We start from the raw sequence: 15766 nt of genomic DNA, 5'->3' as shown, positions 1-15766 counted from the left end.
ATGGGGTGAATGGTCTCCTTCTGTGCTGTGAAAATTCTGTGACAAATGTTTAGTAGAAGAATAAGCCTTTAAGGAGGGCCTTTAAAGGGGATGGTGGGGGAGGAGGGGTTCAGGGAGGAAAGACGCCTAGGCGGTTGGCAGTCACCTGTACAGATGCATTATTGCAATATTCAGATCCAAAACAAACTTTTATAATATGCTGTTATTTATGCAAGAACACAGACATTTTCCACCTACCTCACCCTCCCCTTCTCTTGCAAAATAGTTCATGTCTTCTACATCAACAAGCTTAACCAGATTGCAAGGCATTGGAGCTCCAACATGGCCTGTAGATGAAATCAGAGAAATGGAATTGAAGGAACTAACCTGTACGTGTTAGAATGCTGCCCTTAATGGGGAGTCTGTTTTAATAGTGAAAAATGTTCAGTATTTTAACTTAAATGGCTTCAGTCAACATGTTTACTTCAAAATCCATACAGCATTGATATGGGATGTAAAACCGACCATGGTATCAAGGAAAAATATATAGTTCAGTATTCTGCACTGACTTAGTGTTGCAGAGCAAAAGTTTCCCATAAGCTCAAGCAGTTTTTTTTCTCCTTTGCAATATTTCCAACCAGCATTACAATATTTGAAGGTGGTTGGCGACTGAATATTACAGGTACTCTCCGTCACGCAACATACTTGAAGCACAGATTATATTCACGTGTATTGCTGGTGACTGTACTGGTAATATTTCACACTCGAGTCCGAGTGTTCTGGGTATACGCACGCTAAAAGGGAAGCAAGGAAACAAAGCTAGGAGATAAATATTAAGCAGTTGTGCTCTATATACTGAGCAGTAACTCATTATCATGAGAGCCTGCCCACTATTTACACTGATAGACAAGGTGTGTCGGGGGAATCACTTTTGTACAATCCATCATCCAAACTACTCATCTCCTGAGAGCTCTTGTACGGACACTAGTGGGAACACAAGAGCAGGAGTAGGCCATTTGAACCTGCTCCACCATTCAATAGGATCGCAGCTGACCTGGTTGTGGTCTCAGCTTTACTTTCCTGTCTGCCCCCCCCCCGCACAATCCTCAACTTCCTTGCCAATTGAATGCAATATCAAAGCCACTGCACAGAATTTGTAAAATAGGTGAAAAGCACCAAATTTGTTAGTCTCCGTTAAACAATTATTAGGTGGTTGAGAGTAAATTGATTGCAGGAAAGGCAGAGGGCGGGATTCCTTGGCCACGCTCACCTGAAAACTAAAGTCCCTCCCCCACACTTCCGCTAGAATTCCAGCGACAGGCAGAATGAGAGAATTCTGGCATTGGAGGCAGTTCAGAGGAGGTTCACTAAATCGATTCCGGGGATGAAGAGGTTGACATATGAGGAGAGATTAAACAGTTTGGCTTGTACCCACTGGAGTTTAGAAGGAGGAGAGGGGATCTGATCGAGGTATATTAAACTTCAAAAAGGATTGATAAAGTAAATGTAGACCAAATGTTTCCTCTTATGGGGCAATCTAGAATAAGAGGTCACAGGTATAGGTTGAGGTGGTAGGTTTAAATCGGAAATGAGGAACTACTTTTCGCAGAGGGTGGTGAATTTGTGGAACTCGCTGCCCCATAGTGCGGTGGAGTCTCAATCATTGAATGGTTTCAAGAAGGAGATAGATATATTTCTAATAAAAGGGAAAGAAGGATAAGGGGAACAGATGGGGGAGGTGGAATTGAGACCAGGAAGAGATCAGCCATGGTCTGATTGAAGGGCTGAATTTGCCTACTTCTGCTCCTAATTCCTATATTCCGATGTTGAAGAGACACCAACGGTTTAGGTTAGGGATGAGGAAGCAAAGGTAAAAGAGGATTCTTTCGATTTTCTTTTTGAACAGTTGGGAGAATAGGAAGTCTAGAGAGCTGCCAACAAGACTGAGGATAATGCTGCTGAACCCAAAGGTTATTTATTCCATTTCTTTTAAGGCCTCGTCACTGGATCGGAAAACTGAGATTACACTGACATCTCTAAAGTGGAACATTTCTCCTTTTACACTCAGCATTTACTTTGCAGTTTTGAGTTTTCAATTCTCGAGCTGTTTAAATCTGTCCCCTTTCTTTCACTACCCCCCATCCCCATCTCCAACTGGAGAAATGAGACATCCGCAGCTTACAATCAGTAGAAATCATGAACTTGTATACTTGTCTTCCACCTTGGCGCTTTTCATAATTTTTCATAAAGTAGCGCAAAAAGGAGCAAGTAATTTTTACACTTTAGCAGAAGGTGGCTAAGTGGAGTGTTCCCCCGGCTGCCTTTCATTGCCCTGCTGAGAAAACCCCCACAGACAGGCCCGGGGGCTCCGCCACCTTCCCCCACAGACAGGCCCGGGGGCCCAGCCACCTTCCCCCCGCACCGAGGCCCGGGGGCTCGAACACCTTCCCACCCCAGGCCCGGGGGCTCGAACACCTTCCCACCCCAGGCCCGGGGGCTCGAACACCTTCCCACCCCAGGCCCGGGGGCCCCACCACCCCCCCCCAGGCCCGGGGGCCCCACCACCCCCCCCAGGCCCGGGGGCTCCACCACTTCCCCAGGCCCGGGGGCTCCACCACCTCCCCAGGCCCGGGGGCTCCACCACCTCCCCAGGCCCGTGGGCTCCACCACCTCCCCAGGCCCAGGGGCTCCACCACCTTCCTTCCCCCCCCCCCCCCCCAGGCCCGGGGGCTCCACCACCTTCCCCCCCCCCCAGGCCCGGGGGCTCCACCACCCTCCCCCGCCCCCAGGCCCGGGGGCTCCACCACCCTCACCCCCCCAGGCCCGGGGGCTCCACCACCCTCACCCCCCCCTTCCCCCCCGCCAGGCCCAGGGGCTCCACCACCTTCCCACCATGCGATTTACCAGGGATTCCCATGCAGCAGGCTGATTCTAGAAGGGTGTGCAATTGTCTAGCTCCCACCCATGATTCAGCTGGGCAGACCCAGAACTCACCAAAAGTAATCCATCAGACACTTCCAAATTCATTTTCTGATTTGCCACCAGTGGTCACTTCAAGAACCTTTGCCAAAAATGACCATGATAGTGTGAGCGGTGCAGTCCACTTTCAACCCGGGAATCCTGATTTTCATAGTGCAAGGTGTTCCCACCCACATCAGGCAAGTGCCTGGGCCACCTTGATGGAGGTCCAAGCAAAATGAAGGCAGGCAGGCATGCCAGCAGCCAAGAGCAGTAAGCACTGATGTTGGGACGACTAAATCAAATTTGCCCCTCATGTTTCTTATAGTCAACCAAATCATTGCTCAAGTTTATGAGGAAACAGAAAAGACTTGCCTGCCGACCAGTCTCCAGGAATAGACATTGAACAGCCTGCCGTGCACTCAGTCTGTCCGTAGCCCTCATAAAACTGCAAAAAGACAGACCAAGACAAAAGTGCATTACTTTTAAAATGAAATATACTGAAGAGAAAATTCTCCCACCCCCAGCACCCTCCCTGACCCAGAGAATAATCTGTCAGCAGCTGGCAGCTAAGGTGAAAATAACAGAATTCTGAAGTGACAAATATTCAATTTCACGTATCTGACAATTGCAGCAACTGTTCCCAGTTGGCATTTTGTCAACTGACCCACATAACACAGGGCTGGATTTTAGGGGGCACCGAGGTACTTGCACACCCTGGTGAAAATGTTGAGGGGAAAGCATACGGGCATCTTTTTGCTTAGAGGGGGGTTAGGTGAGACGTTTCCACCGACACCTCCCTCCCCCCCAAAAAAAATCTGGTCAGGAGATCCCACCTCTGAGCTGCCAGCCAATCAAACGGCTGGGGCACCTTCGCAGTCCCATCACTGCCATCAGGCAGTATAAATAACGAGGAGCCAGAATGAAAGGAAATTGCAGGGATATCGCTGGGACCAAGCTGGCAGGCTGTGTGTGGGGGAGGGGGGTGGGGGGGGGGGGGGCGGGACACACTCTGGCAATGGGTTGGACACTTGGCATGGCCCTTTGTCACTGCTGCTTAGATCTCACCAGCAGTGGAAATGAGGGTAGTAAGGTCTCAAATGGGCATAAATTGGCCCCACGGACAGTCAGGATGCAGTGACAATGAACTGGTTTGGGGAAGAGGGAGACATAAGACTGGGTGCCAGGGAAAAAAAAAAAGAGTAGGTGTGGGGCCCAGCACTTCCTGAAGGGCTGTTGAGCAACAGCAGTGGCGATGTGGTGAGTGGCAGCAGCCTGTGAGAAAGACAGTCAGTAAACAGATAAGTGAAATCTGGGAACTTCAGTGTGGGAAACCAAGACAAGACTGGCTTCTACTGGTGGGCGAGTTGAAAGAGCCAAGGGGAAGTGAGGAGTATCTGAAGCAGAAGCACATTAGATCACGAGATTCTTCACAAGTGACTATGGAGGTTTAAACCAAAGCACCATTTAAAAGGAATGGAATAATTATTTGAAAAGGAGGAACATAAAAGGATCTGGAAAGTTTGTGGTTACAGAAGCAAAGAACTGTACTAGAGGCCTCCTCCTGCGTTCCAATTTCTATTAAAAGTTGGCTTTATTCACTTAAGTGACTTACAAATGTCGAACTGAATTTAGGATGATTCATCCTGTAAGAGGTGTCCCAAACGCCAATCTCTCAGGTGAAGGTCAGTCTGCACATGTCTGTCTTGATATTATGGAGTCCAAGTACAGATTGGATCCGTGTGAAGGAGGAACCGAACTGGGAGCCTCGGTCAGAACCAGAGCCCGAGGAGATAGGGAAATGGTGAGACCTGATAAAAGCAGTATCAGAGCCTGACCATGAACATGTACATACAGGAGTCTGGCTGTAGTCACAGTGTGAATAGAGCAGATTAAAGAATTACTATTAGATATAGGTAGAATTTCAGATTATCACACCTATGACCACTAGTTACACATGGGTTATTGGTGAGTTGGTTATGAAGGGAATTGAGAATTACCAGTGTTACTTTGATGGATGGAACCAAAGTTCCTCCATCTTTGGTTTCTCCAGAGTCTCTTGCCCATCGTAAAGGAAACTGCTTGAACATATGTCAGAGATTTATTGATGGACTTGTCCAATTGACCCAACCTCTGTTCCACCTTCCCAGGTTCTGTTTTATTTTCTAAAAGTAGCCTTCTTCTTAAATCTGGGCCCAGTAAAAAGCTTGAAAATCTGAACTTGGAATACTCAAAAGGCAGTCACTTCAATGGGAAGGAGCCTCAGCATGGACACTAATGACAGTCAGTGTTTTTTATTATTGTCACAAGTAGGCTTACATTAACACTGCAATGAAGTTACTGTGAAAGTCCCCTAGTAGCCACATTCCGGTGCCTGTTCAGGCACACAGAGAATTTAGCATGGCCAATGCACCCAACCAGCACGCCTTTTTGGACTGCGGGAGGAAACCGGAGAACCCGGAGGAAACCCACACAGACGTGGGGAGAACGTGCACACTTCGCATAGACAGTGACCCAAGCCGGGAATCGATCTCAGGTCTCTGGCGTTGAGGCAGCAGTACTAACCACCGTGTCGCCCATGTCACTGTGCTTGACAGGTTAAATTGGTATTACCAGCTTGTTTCAAAGCTGACCTCAGGCTATGAATGTTGGTGTCAAGAGATCATACGCAGACGATTAAAAAGAGAAACAGATACAAGCTTGAAGCACATCCCACAGAGACTGCACAGGTGCAGGAGAAGGAGGAAATGTGAGTCCTGTAAATCCACAGGGGTTTCACTCTATTTCAGTCTTGCGGGAAATCACCCAGAATTACAGTCGGAGTCAGCGAGACTTCCTGCAGAATTCCAGGGCCCCCCGACCTGCATTGGCACAGATGGCATGAGAATCAAATGATAGGTCAGCAGTGGAGGAGAATGGTTAACAATGCATCGAGGAGGAAATGTCAAGAATGAGAAACCATGGTTACTTTCACAAGACTTGGTCAGTGGTATTGGCCAGGATATTGTGGACGGCAGGGACTCAAAAGGAGAAATGAGATTGATTTGGGGGAAGAAAGCTGGGGGTGGGAGGGAAGAGAGAAGGCACCATTTACTAATGAGATGACAGCTCTTGGCATGACTACTTCCTCTCAGCACTGACTAATGCCACTCAAAAATCCAACCCATGACTGTGCGTCTGAAAATAAGACTGGCCAACAGTTCCAGGAAACCAAAAAAGGTAATTTCCCACCAGAATCTCATGCACAAAACAGAAATCAGCAAAATGTAAATATGAATATAAAAGTGCAGCTTACCTGACAACCGACAGCGGCTCTGATAAAGGTAAGCACAGTCTCAGACACAGGAGCAGCTCCAGTTACCATCAATCTTACCCGACCACCAAGACTGTCCTGTAGACAGAAAGTGGATTGGTAACTATAATATTGATAAAAGCCAAAGGTCAAGTACTGACTGAACTTGAATATTTCTGAGACTTATTAAAAGGAGGGGCAGTATTTTTGTTGTTGAATTATATACAAAACACCATGGAACAAATTTCCTTGAACAACCACTGTATGAATTTCAATGCCAGAGTGATGGTAGATACATCAGTCAATATGTTGCAATGATTGACTTATTTGAATCAAACAGCATGATCCTTCGATTGCTTGTAACAGGCTGAGTACAGACTGTACTCAACCAGCCCGTGCTGGCAAAACCCAAAACAGAATGTCTACTGTTAGATGCGATTCTGTGAGCGGGCAGCACTTGCTGAACAATTCAGAGTGTGCCGATAGTTACACTAACAACCAATTGAAGATCAATCAAGCTTGTAATGTGGCTCATTTGCGAAAAGCGACATACATTCGTATGCTGAGACCTGTTCTCTACAAAAAGGCACAGATTCAGGACTTGCCCCTTGAATTACCCGGGAGCTTGGGGAGTCATAGAAACATAGAAAACAGGAGTAAGAGTAGACCATTCAGCCCTTCCAGCCTGCTCTGCCATTCATTATCATGGCTGATCATACAACTCAATAGCCTGATCCCACCTCCCCACCCCCCGCCGCCAATATCCTTTGATCCCCTTCACTCCAAGAGATCCCCTTTAACTCCATCTTGAAAGCATACAATGTCTGGCCTCAATTTCTTTGTTGTAGCATATTCCACAGGCTCACCACTGAGTGAAGAAATTTCTCTTCTCCTCAGTCCTCAGACTGAGGTGCAGACTTGATGTTTCGAATGACCTCCTTCTGAACTGTAGGGCATTCTACGAATTAGCTTAACCTGGTAATTCATCTAGCTCAGTCTCAGTTGGGCCGCAGTGCCCAATTTACACTGGAGCAAGAGTGAAATGGAAGAGAACCAACTCCTCGATTCCAAGAGCGAAAAAGTTCAGGAACTTTTGATCCAAACTATGATTTTGTATTCCTGCCCTAGATAATTCCATGCGAAAGTTTCACTAATCTTTGGTATAAGGTGGTGCCACTTCAGGGCATATGTAAGAAATCTTAGCATTACCACTCTGTTAGGGCCTTATGATTTACATGATTTGGCCTACAATCTGCACCCACATCCTTGACGAATCTGTAATTGGCCCAAGCTACAATTAATTCCGCAGGAGTCTACAATAATCACAGAATGTAGAGTGTCTAACACACCCATCTGCTCTTTGATTCATATTTATACAGTTTCCCTTCTGCTGTCTGAAAGCTCACCCATAACGTTCTCTTAGCTTTTCTTCTACTCTGAAACCTATCCAGTGCCCCGAAATTTCACATTACAGAAGGTGAGTGAGTCGCTCAGATAGAAATTCTTCCACGTGCCACGACAACCCTGACTCTGGAATAATCAGAGATCATCAACATGCATGATTGAAGTAAATGGAGAAATCTGTCCTGGAGATTAATCCAGGAGGAGGATATGTTTGGTGTGAAGACAAAAGTGCCATATTGATGTACAAAACTTGGCCCACTGAGAGCTGATACTAACAGTTTTCTTACATATGCCCTGAAGCAGCAGCTCCTGATACCAATGGTTAGTGAAACTTGCATATCAAGTTGTCTCGAACAGGAATTCAACATCACAGTTTAGATCAAGTCTAACAGCTTTTTAAACTCAGTATCCAGAGGAAGGGGCTGATTCTCTATCACTCAGCCTTTAGCTCCGGGCTAAATCCAGCACTGCAGGCCAACAAGCAAAACAAGATAAGCTTTCATGCTAAGCAAATTTTAAAATACTTTTCATCTTTTCGTAAAGTATCCCAGGCCCCACAATCATTCCAGATTGATGTTTAAGTTCAGACAGCCAAACTGTAAAGGAGACCAAATTGATCCAATAAGACAGAAAGAAAAAGGACGTCCTAAGGATCCCGACACATAAAAGCAGGAGCACAAGGACCTTGCAGAACTTGGAGCATGTATTACATTGCTAAATTAGAAAACATGAACATAAACTAGCAGATGTGGGTGGCCCAGATACAGCCCCCATGCCCCCCCCCCCCCCCCCCCCCACCGGAACCCACCCCTCCACTCCCCCCAATACCCGGAGCCTGCTCTGCAATTATTTAAGAATCAGGACTGATCTTCTACCTCAACACCACTTTCCCACTTTGTTGCCATATCTCCCGATTCCCCGAGTGTCCAAAAATCTATCAACCTCAGCCTTGAATAAATTCAATAGCTGAGCGCACACTGCTCCCGGGGTGAATTCCAAAGATTCACAACACCCTTGAATGAAGAACGTTTTCCTCATGGTCCTAAATGGTCAAACTCTCATCCTCAGACCATGATCCCCAGTTCTAGACTCTCTGACCAGAGGAAACAGCCTCTCCGTATTTAACCCCGCCAATGTCTTGCATGTTTCAATCAGATTACCTTTCGTTCTTCGAAACTCCATAAAATAGGGGTCAATTCTACTCAATCTCTCCTCAAGACGTAGGACACGGTCATCATAGAAATCGATCAACTGTGCAATGATGGTTAGCATCCATAGCAGTTGGTGAATTTTGGAGCTAATACTGATGCTAATCATTAGCCATCAGGTCCAAGTTTTTTTTTTGAATAAACATGAGATAACCATGAACCACAGATCTTTCAGTTCAACTACAGTTGTAACGCTTAGGATATTTAAAACAGGGTAAACCTGTCTCAAGAGAGACTTTGTACAGCAGAGCATTGTCAAACCTTTCCCTTCATCAACTTTTTGTTTATTAAATGAGGAAAAAATTTGCATTGTTATGCTACCCTCAAAAATACTTACATTCTTTTAATACTGGGATCACAAAAGTAAGTAATGTACCAGGTATTTGGGTAGAGTCATCAAAGCATCAATTAAATGTAATTTTAAAATGGCCATGTTTGCAATAAAACCTCTCTCTCTCTCATGTACATTTTCTTTACACATTGAAAAAGAGCAACAGAATAGTACTTCCACATCAGGATTCATTGTTAAACAGTCATTATTGGATAAAGCCTCTTTTATTTCTCCAGCTATCACTCATGTCTGACACACACCTGGATTTTACGAAAGACCAATTTGTCCCATATGCTGTTGCGTCGCATTATTCCATTTCGAAGTTCTGCTGTTTTTCTCCAAGTAGCTAACCCCAATATCCGCCGTTTTATAAAACTGTTAGCCTGGTTGTGGACCTTCAAATCAAACTCATGTTAGATTATCAAAAGAAGCAAATACTGGAGTTATTCTAAAATATGAACTGACAATCAACTGGGAAGACTTACGGAATCCAATTTTCATCCCATTCCCAAATTAGACAATTGCACACATTAAAAAAAGGGTTTGTCATGTGGATCCATGACCAAAGACCTTTGCTTCACATCTGTTAGGAGAACCATAAATTTGGTAATACAATTATTTACTTATGAACATACAAATTAGGAGTAGGCCACTCAGTCCACTGATCTTTTGTCATGGAATCATAAAGTGTTGCAACACAGAAACAGGTCATTCAACATAAAGTTTGGGGCTTCCTTAATCTCCACAAATCCTATTGTCTAATATCATGCTCCTGATCAGTTCCATTCATATTCTTCTATCTGGAGCAACTCTCTACTTAACCATACCATAGAATCCTTACAGTGCAGAAAGAAGCTATTGACCCATTGAGTCTGCACCGACTCACCGAAAGAGCATCTCATCCAGGCCCTCCCCTCCGCTCTACCCCCGTAACCCCGTGAATTAACCATGGCTAATCAACCTAACCTACACATTGTTGGACGCTAAGGGGCAATTTAGCATGGCCTATCCACCTAACCTGCATATCTTCGGACTGTGGGAGGAAAATGCAGCACCCGGAGGAAACCCACACAGACACAGGGAGAATGTGCAAACTCTACACAGGCAGTGACCCAAGGCCGGAATTGAACCCAGGTCCCTGGCGCTGTGAGGCAGCAGTGCTAACCACTGTGCCACCATACTTCATAAACAAAGGGCCCTATTTTACCATTGCCTCGTGCCCGTTTTCAGGCGCGAAAACGTGGTAAATTCGGGTGAGAGGCCATTATCGCGATCCGCACCCGCACCTGCGCAGATTGCCACTTTACCGAAATCCGGGAATGGTGGCGATTCGATTCACGCCCAAAACGGGCGCAACGATGATTTAAATGCATTTGCATGCATTTAAATTGAATTAATGAACTGCCCACCCAACTTTATCAGCATTTCCCCCTTTACCAGCGTGTTTGCCAATCTGGAACCGCGCTATAATGGACCTGCTAAATAAAAGTCTGAAACGGATGCTCCAGCTTTTGAAGAGCGCGTTCAGCGTTTCCAACGGCTCACTTACTCAGATCAGTAGTGGGGGGGGGGGGGAGAGAGGAGGGCCTGATCATTCTCTGGTTGCGGGGGGGGGGGGGGGGGGGAGTGAGGTCAGATCGTTGTCTGGTTGGGGTCGAGGAGGAGGAGGCGGGTCAGATGTTTCTCGGAGGGGGGTAGGTGGGAAAGATGTATCTCTAGGGGGGGGGGGCGATCGGTCTGGGTAGTGGGGGGGGTGGATACGAGGGACAGCGATGTGTGTGGGTAGGGGGGTGGATGGATAAGAGGAACAGTGATGTGTGTGGGTAGTGGGGGGAGGGGGGGTGGTGGATAAGGGAGACAGCGATGTGTGTGGGTCATTGGTGGGGGGAGGGGGGGGGGGTGCGTGGATAAGGGGGACAGTGATGTGTGTGCACCCGCGCTCCCGGGCCGCTTTCTCCACTTTCTGCGACCCGGGAGCGCTTTTTCAAAATGTTTTTCAAACTGCGCATGCGCAGTTCAGAGCTCCGATCATTTCATTCGCGCTAAGCCCCGCCCACAGCGCAAATGGGACTGGAGATGGCTGAGAGTGTATGGGGGCGCCTGAAAGCAGATTTCTAAGTCGGATCAGCATTACGCCCAGATTTGGCACTTCGAATGAAAATGGTAAAATCAGGCCCAAAGTCTTGGAATCAGTTAACTGCTTGTGGCAGAGAACTCAATATTTTAACCTACCACCCATTAACTTAAATTTGTGCCCTTTCGTTACTGCATTGAAACCAGTGGAAATATTCTGCTGCTATAATTCCTCATCATAACCGTGACCAATAGATAATCCCTTATTCTCCAACTCTGGTAAGAAAAACAAGATGTGGAGATGCCGGCGTTGGACTGGGGTGAACACAGTAAGAGTTTTAACAACACCAAGTTAAAGTCCAACAGGTTTATTTGGTAGCAAATACCATTAGCTTTCGGAGCGCTGCTCCTTCGTCAGATGGAGTGGAAATGTGCTCTCAAACAGGGCACAGCGACACAAAAATCAAGTTACAGAATACTGATTAGAATGCGAATCCCTACAACCAACCAGATCTTAAAGATACAGACAATGTGGGTGGAGGGAGCATTAAAGAGATGTATATTGTCTCCAGACAGGACAGCCTGCAAGTCCAGGAGGCAAGCTGTGGGGGTTACTGATAGTGTGACATAAATCCAACATCCCAGTTTAGGCCGTCCTCATGTGTGTGGAACTTGGCTATCAGTTTCTGCTCAGCGACTCTGCGCTGTCGTGTATCGTGAAGGCCGCCTTGGAGAATGCTTACCTGAAGATCAGAGGCTGAATGCCCGTGACATGAAACGGGTACATGGGATTAGGATTTCAGCTCATAGATGAATAAGCACCAAGTTGGACTGTTTGGACCAAACGGCTTGTTTCCATGTTGCAATTCCTATGTAATTCTATGTAAAATCCAATTGAGAACTCTTTAGACCTATTGTCAATGGATCAGACAGAGTTAAGCTGACTGTTGGGTGTGGGAATTCGCTGAGCTACTTTGCAGTATATAAGAAGCTGGAATATAATAGAATCAGAACTGCAGCTCAAAAGCTGGCATTCAGCCCTGGCTTTTAGACAACATCACTTTCCCAACTTTACTTACAAAGGGTGTCCCATGATTTTAGTTTTATTTGGAAAATATTCTGTTATAAATCACTAGCCTGACCTACAAGTGACAAATCGGAAAGGAACAATCAAAATTCTGATTCATTTTTCCAAGGAACGCAAGGCGTTTGATTTGGTATTGCAAATTCTAGTACATCACAGTTATGGAGAGAATTCAGGCGCACCTTATCATACATCCTGTTCAGCAGCCGGGGAACTACAGGGAAAATAGTTGGCCGCAAAACTTTGATGTCATCCATCAGCAGTCTGATGTCTCCCTGGAAGAATCCAATCCGTGCCCCATGACTCAGAACCACAATCTGCAAAGAAAATCCCAATCTCAGTGTAAAAGTCATCATTTTCATATTCTAAATAAACGGGAAAAAACTGCTGCTGTTAGTCCCCATTGGTTAAAGGGACGCATTAACTTTCTGGGCTCTGACATTGGGTTATTCCCAAAACATCAATTGGTCTTTTTTCTTTATAGAATCACAGAATCCCTACAGTGCAGAAGGAGGCCAATTGGCCCATCGAGCCTGGACTGACAACAGTCCCACCCAGGCCTTATCCCCTGTCGCTAATCCCGCGACACTAAGAGACAAGAACAAGAACAAAGAACAAGCCCTTCGGCCCTCCAAGCCCGTGCCGCTTGGATTTAGCACGGCCAATCAACCTAACTTGCACATCTTTGGAGTGCGGGAGGAAACCCCCGCAGACACGGGGAGAACGTGCAAACTCCACAGATAGTCGCCCAAGGCTGGAACTGAACCTGGGTCCCTGGCACAGAAGGCAGCAGTGCTAACCACTGTGCCACCCACAGATGCGGATTGAAGTTGTTGCACATTTCTCGCACTGTTTTGGTTTCCTATAATTCTGCTGGCCTCTATCCGAGAAAGCCAGTGAAGAATAGAACTGGAACCAAATCTTTTACACACTTTAATAAGCAGTTATTTACAGAGGTGCACAGAACGCACCTCAAAACCCAACAACCCCAGTTTCAGTCTGCTCTTATTCCCCAGTAAACGCCCACCACCCACATACAATTAAACACTAATAATATTCTCTTTTAAGTGTTCAATATTGAGGACCACTTATGGTTGCAGCACACAAAATTACAAACTTTCAGTTTAACACAAATATTTGATCATCATAATAAATGTCGGAGTAGCCTCAAAAGGGCTGAATGGCCTCCTCCTGCTTCTATTTTCTCTGTATGCTCCTACATATTTCCTTTCTGTTTAGTTGAACAATTGCAGTTTCCTGTGAATCCTTAGATTCCCCCCAAAAATTGTGGAACTCAGTAATTCTGTAACAACCAATGCTTTCTATTTATGTGCACTGCAGCCCCACTGTGAACAAAGAACAATACAGCACAGGAACAGGCCCTTCAGCCCTCCAAGCCTGCACCGATCATGTGTTCCTAACTAGACCATCCGTTTGTATCCCTCTATTCTCAGTCTGTTCAGGTGGCTATCTAGATAAGTCTTAAATGATCCTAGCGTGTCTGCCTCAATCACCTTGCTTGGTAGTGCATTCCAGGCCCCCACCACGCTGTGTAAAATACGTCCCCTGCATATCTGTATTGAACCTTGCCCCCCCCCCTTACCTTGAACTTGTGACCCCTTGTGTTTGTCATTTCTGACCTGGGAAAAAGCTCCCAACTGTTCACCCTATCTATGCCCTTCATAATTTTATAAACTTCTATTAGGTCGCCCCTCAACCTCTGTCTTTCCAGGGAAAACAACCCTAGTTTACTCAATCTCTCCTCGTAGCTAATACCCTCCATACCAGGCAACATCCTAGTAAACCTTTTCTGCACGCTCTCCAAAGCCTCCACGTCCTTCTGGTAGTGTGGCAACCAGAACTGGACGCAGTATTCCAAATGTGGCCTAACCAACGTTCTATATAACTGCAACATCATATGCCAACTTTTATACTCTATGCCCTGTCCAATAAAGGCAAGCATGCCATATACCTTCTTCACCACCTTTTCCACCTGTGCTGCCACCTTTAAGGATCTGTGGACTTGCACACCCAGATCCCTCTGTGTCTATATTCCTGATGGTTCTGCCATTTATTGTATAGCTCCCCCCTGCATTAGATCTCCCAAAATGCATCACTTCATGGTGGGTAATTTGTTGGAAGGCATTTTGAGAGACAGGATCTACAGGCATTTAGAGACGCAAGACTGATTAGGGACAGTCAGCATGGCTTTGTGAGTGGAAAATCATGTCTCAAATTGGATTGAGTTTTTTGAAGGGGTAACCAAGAAGGTAGATGAGGGCAGTGCAGTTGATGTTGTCTACATGGACTTCAGCAAGGCCTTTGACAAGGTACCGCATGATAGGTTGTTGCATAAGGTTAAATCTCATGGGATTCAGGGTGAGGTATTTAAATGGATACAAAATTGGCTTCTTGACAGAAGCCAGAGGGAGGTTGTAGAGAGTTGTTTTTCAAACTGGAGGCCTGTGACCAGTGGTGTGCCTCAGGGATCAGTGCTGGGTCCACTGTTATTTGTCATTTATATTAATGATTCGGATGAGAATATAGGAGGCATGGTTAGTTATTTTGCAGATGACAATAAGATTGGTGGCATAGTGGACAGTGAAGAAAGTTATCTCCAATTGCAACGGGATCTTGATCAATTGGGCCAGTGGGCTGACGAATGGCAAATGGAGCTTAATTTAGACAAATGCGAGGTGATGCATTTTGGTAGATTGAACCAGGGCAGGACTTACTAAGTTAATGGTAGGGCGTTGGGGAGAGTTACAGAACAAAGAGATCTAGGGGTACATGTTCAAAGCTCCTTGAAAGTGGAGTCACAGGTGGGCAGAGTGGTGAAGAAGGCATTCGGCATGCTTGGTTTCATCGGTCAGAACATTGAATACAGAAGTTGGGACGTCTTGTTGAAGTTGTACAAGACATCGGTAAGGCCACGCTTGGAATACTGTGCAGTTCTGGTCACCCTATTATAGAAAGGATATTATTAAACTAGAAAGAGTGCAGAAAAGATTTACTAGGATGCTACCGGGACTTGATGGATTGAGTTATAAGGAGAGGCTGGATAGACCGGGACTTTTTTCTCTGGAGCGTAGGAGGCTGAGGGGTGATCTTATAGAGGTCTATAAAATAATGAGGGACACAGATCAGTTAGATAGTCAATATCTTTTCCCAAAGGTAGGGGAGTCGAAAACTAGAGGACATAGTTTTAATGTGAGAGGGGAGAGATACAAAAGTGTCCAGAGGGGCAATTTTTTCACAGAGGAGAGGGAGTGTCTGGAACGAGCTGCCAGAGGTAGTAGTAGAGGCGGGTACAATTTTGACTTTTAAAAAGCATTTAGACAGTTACATGGGCAAGATGGGTATAGAGGGATATGGGCTAAATGCGGGCAATTGGGATTAGCTTACGGGTTTTTTTTTAAAAAAAGGGCGGCATGGAC

General features: G+C 45.9%; 1 protein-coding gene across 13 annotated transcripts in view; it reads right to left on the bottom strand.

Moving 5' to 3' along the window:
- LOC144495127 (long-chain-fatty-acid--CoA ligase 1-like) overlaps positions 1-15766 on the bottom strand; it is a 190326-nt gene that overhangs the window by 21018 nt on the left and 153542 nt on the right. For all 13 annotated transcript variants that reach the window (XM_078215069.1, XM_078215065.1, XM_078215066.1 and 10 more), the window contains 5 exons: positions 12512-12646; positions 9433-9567; positions 6233-6328; positions 3313-3385; positions 238-326 (listed from right to left, as the gene is read on the bottom strand). In XM_078215069.1, coding sequence (XP_078071195.1) covers positions 238-326; positions 3313-3385; positions 6233-6328; positions 9433-9567; positions 12512-12646 — 528 coding nt within the window. The remainder of the gene's footprint in view (positions 1-237; positions 327-3312; positions 3386-6232; positions 6329-9432; positions 9568-12511; positions 12647-15766) is intronic.

The sequence above is a fragment of the Mustelus asterias genome, chromosome 6, assembly GCF_964213995.1.
Source record: "Mustelus asterias chromosome 6, sMusAst1.hap1.1, whole genome shotgun sequence".
NCBI lineage: Eukaryota > Metazoa > Chordata > Chondrichthyes > Carcharhiniformes > Triakidae > Mustelus > Mustelus asterias.
Note: the sequence above shows the minus strand (reverse complement) of the source record. Positions and strands in the feature narration are given on the sequence as shown.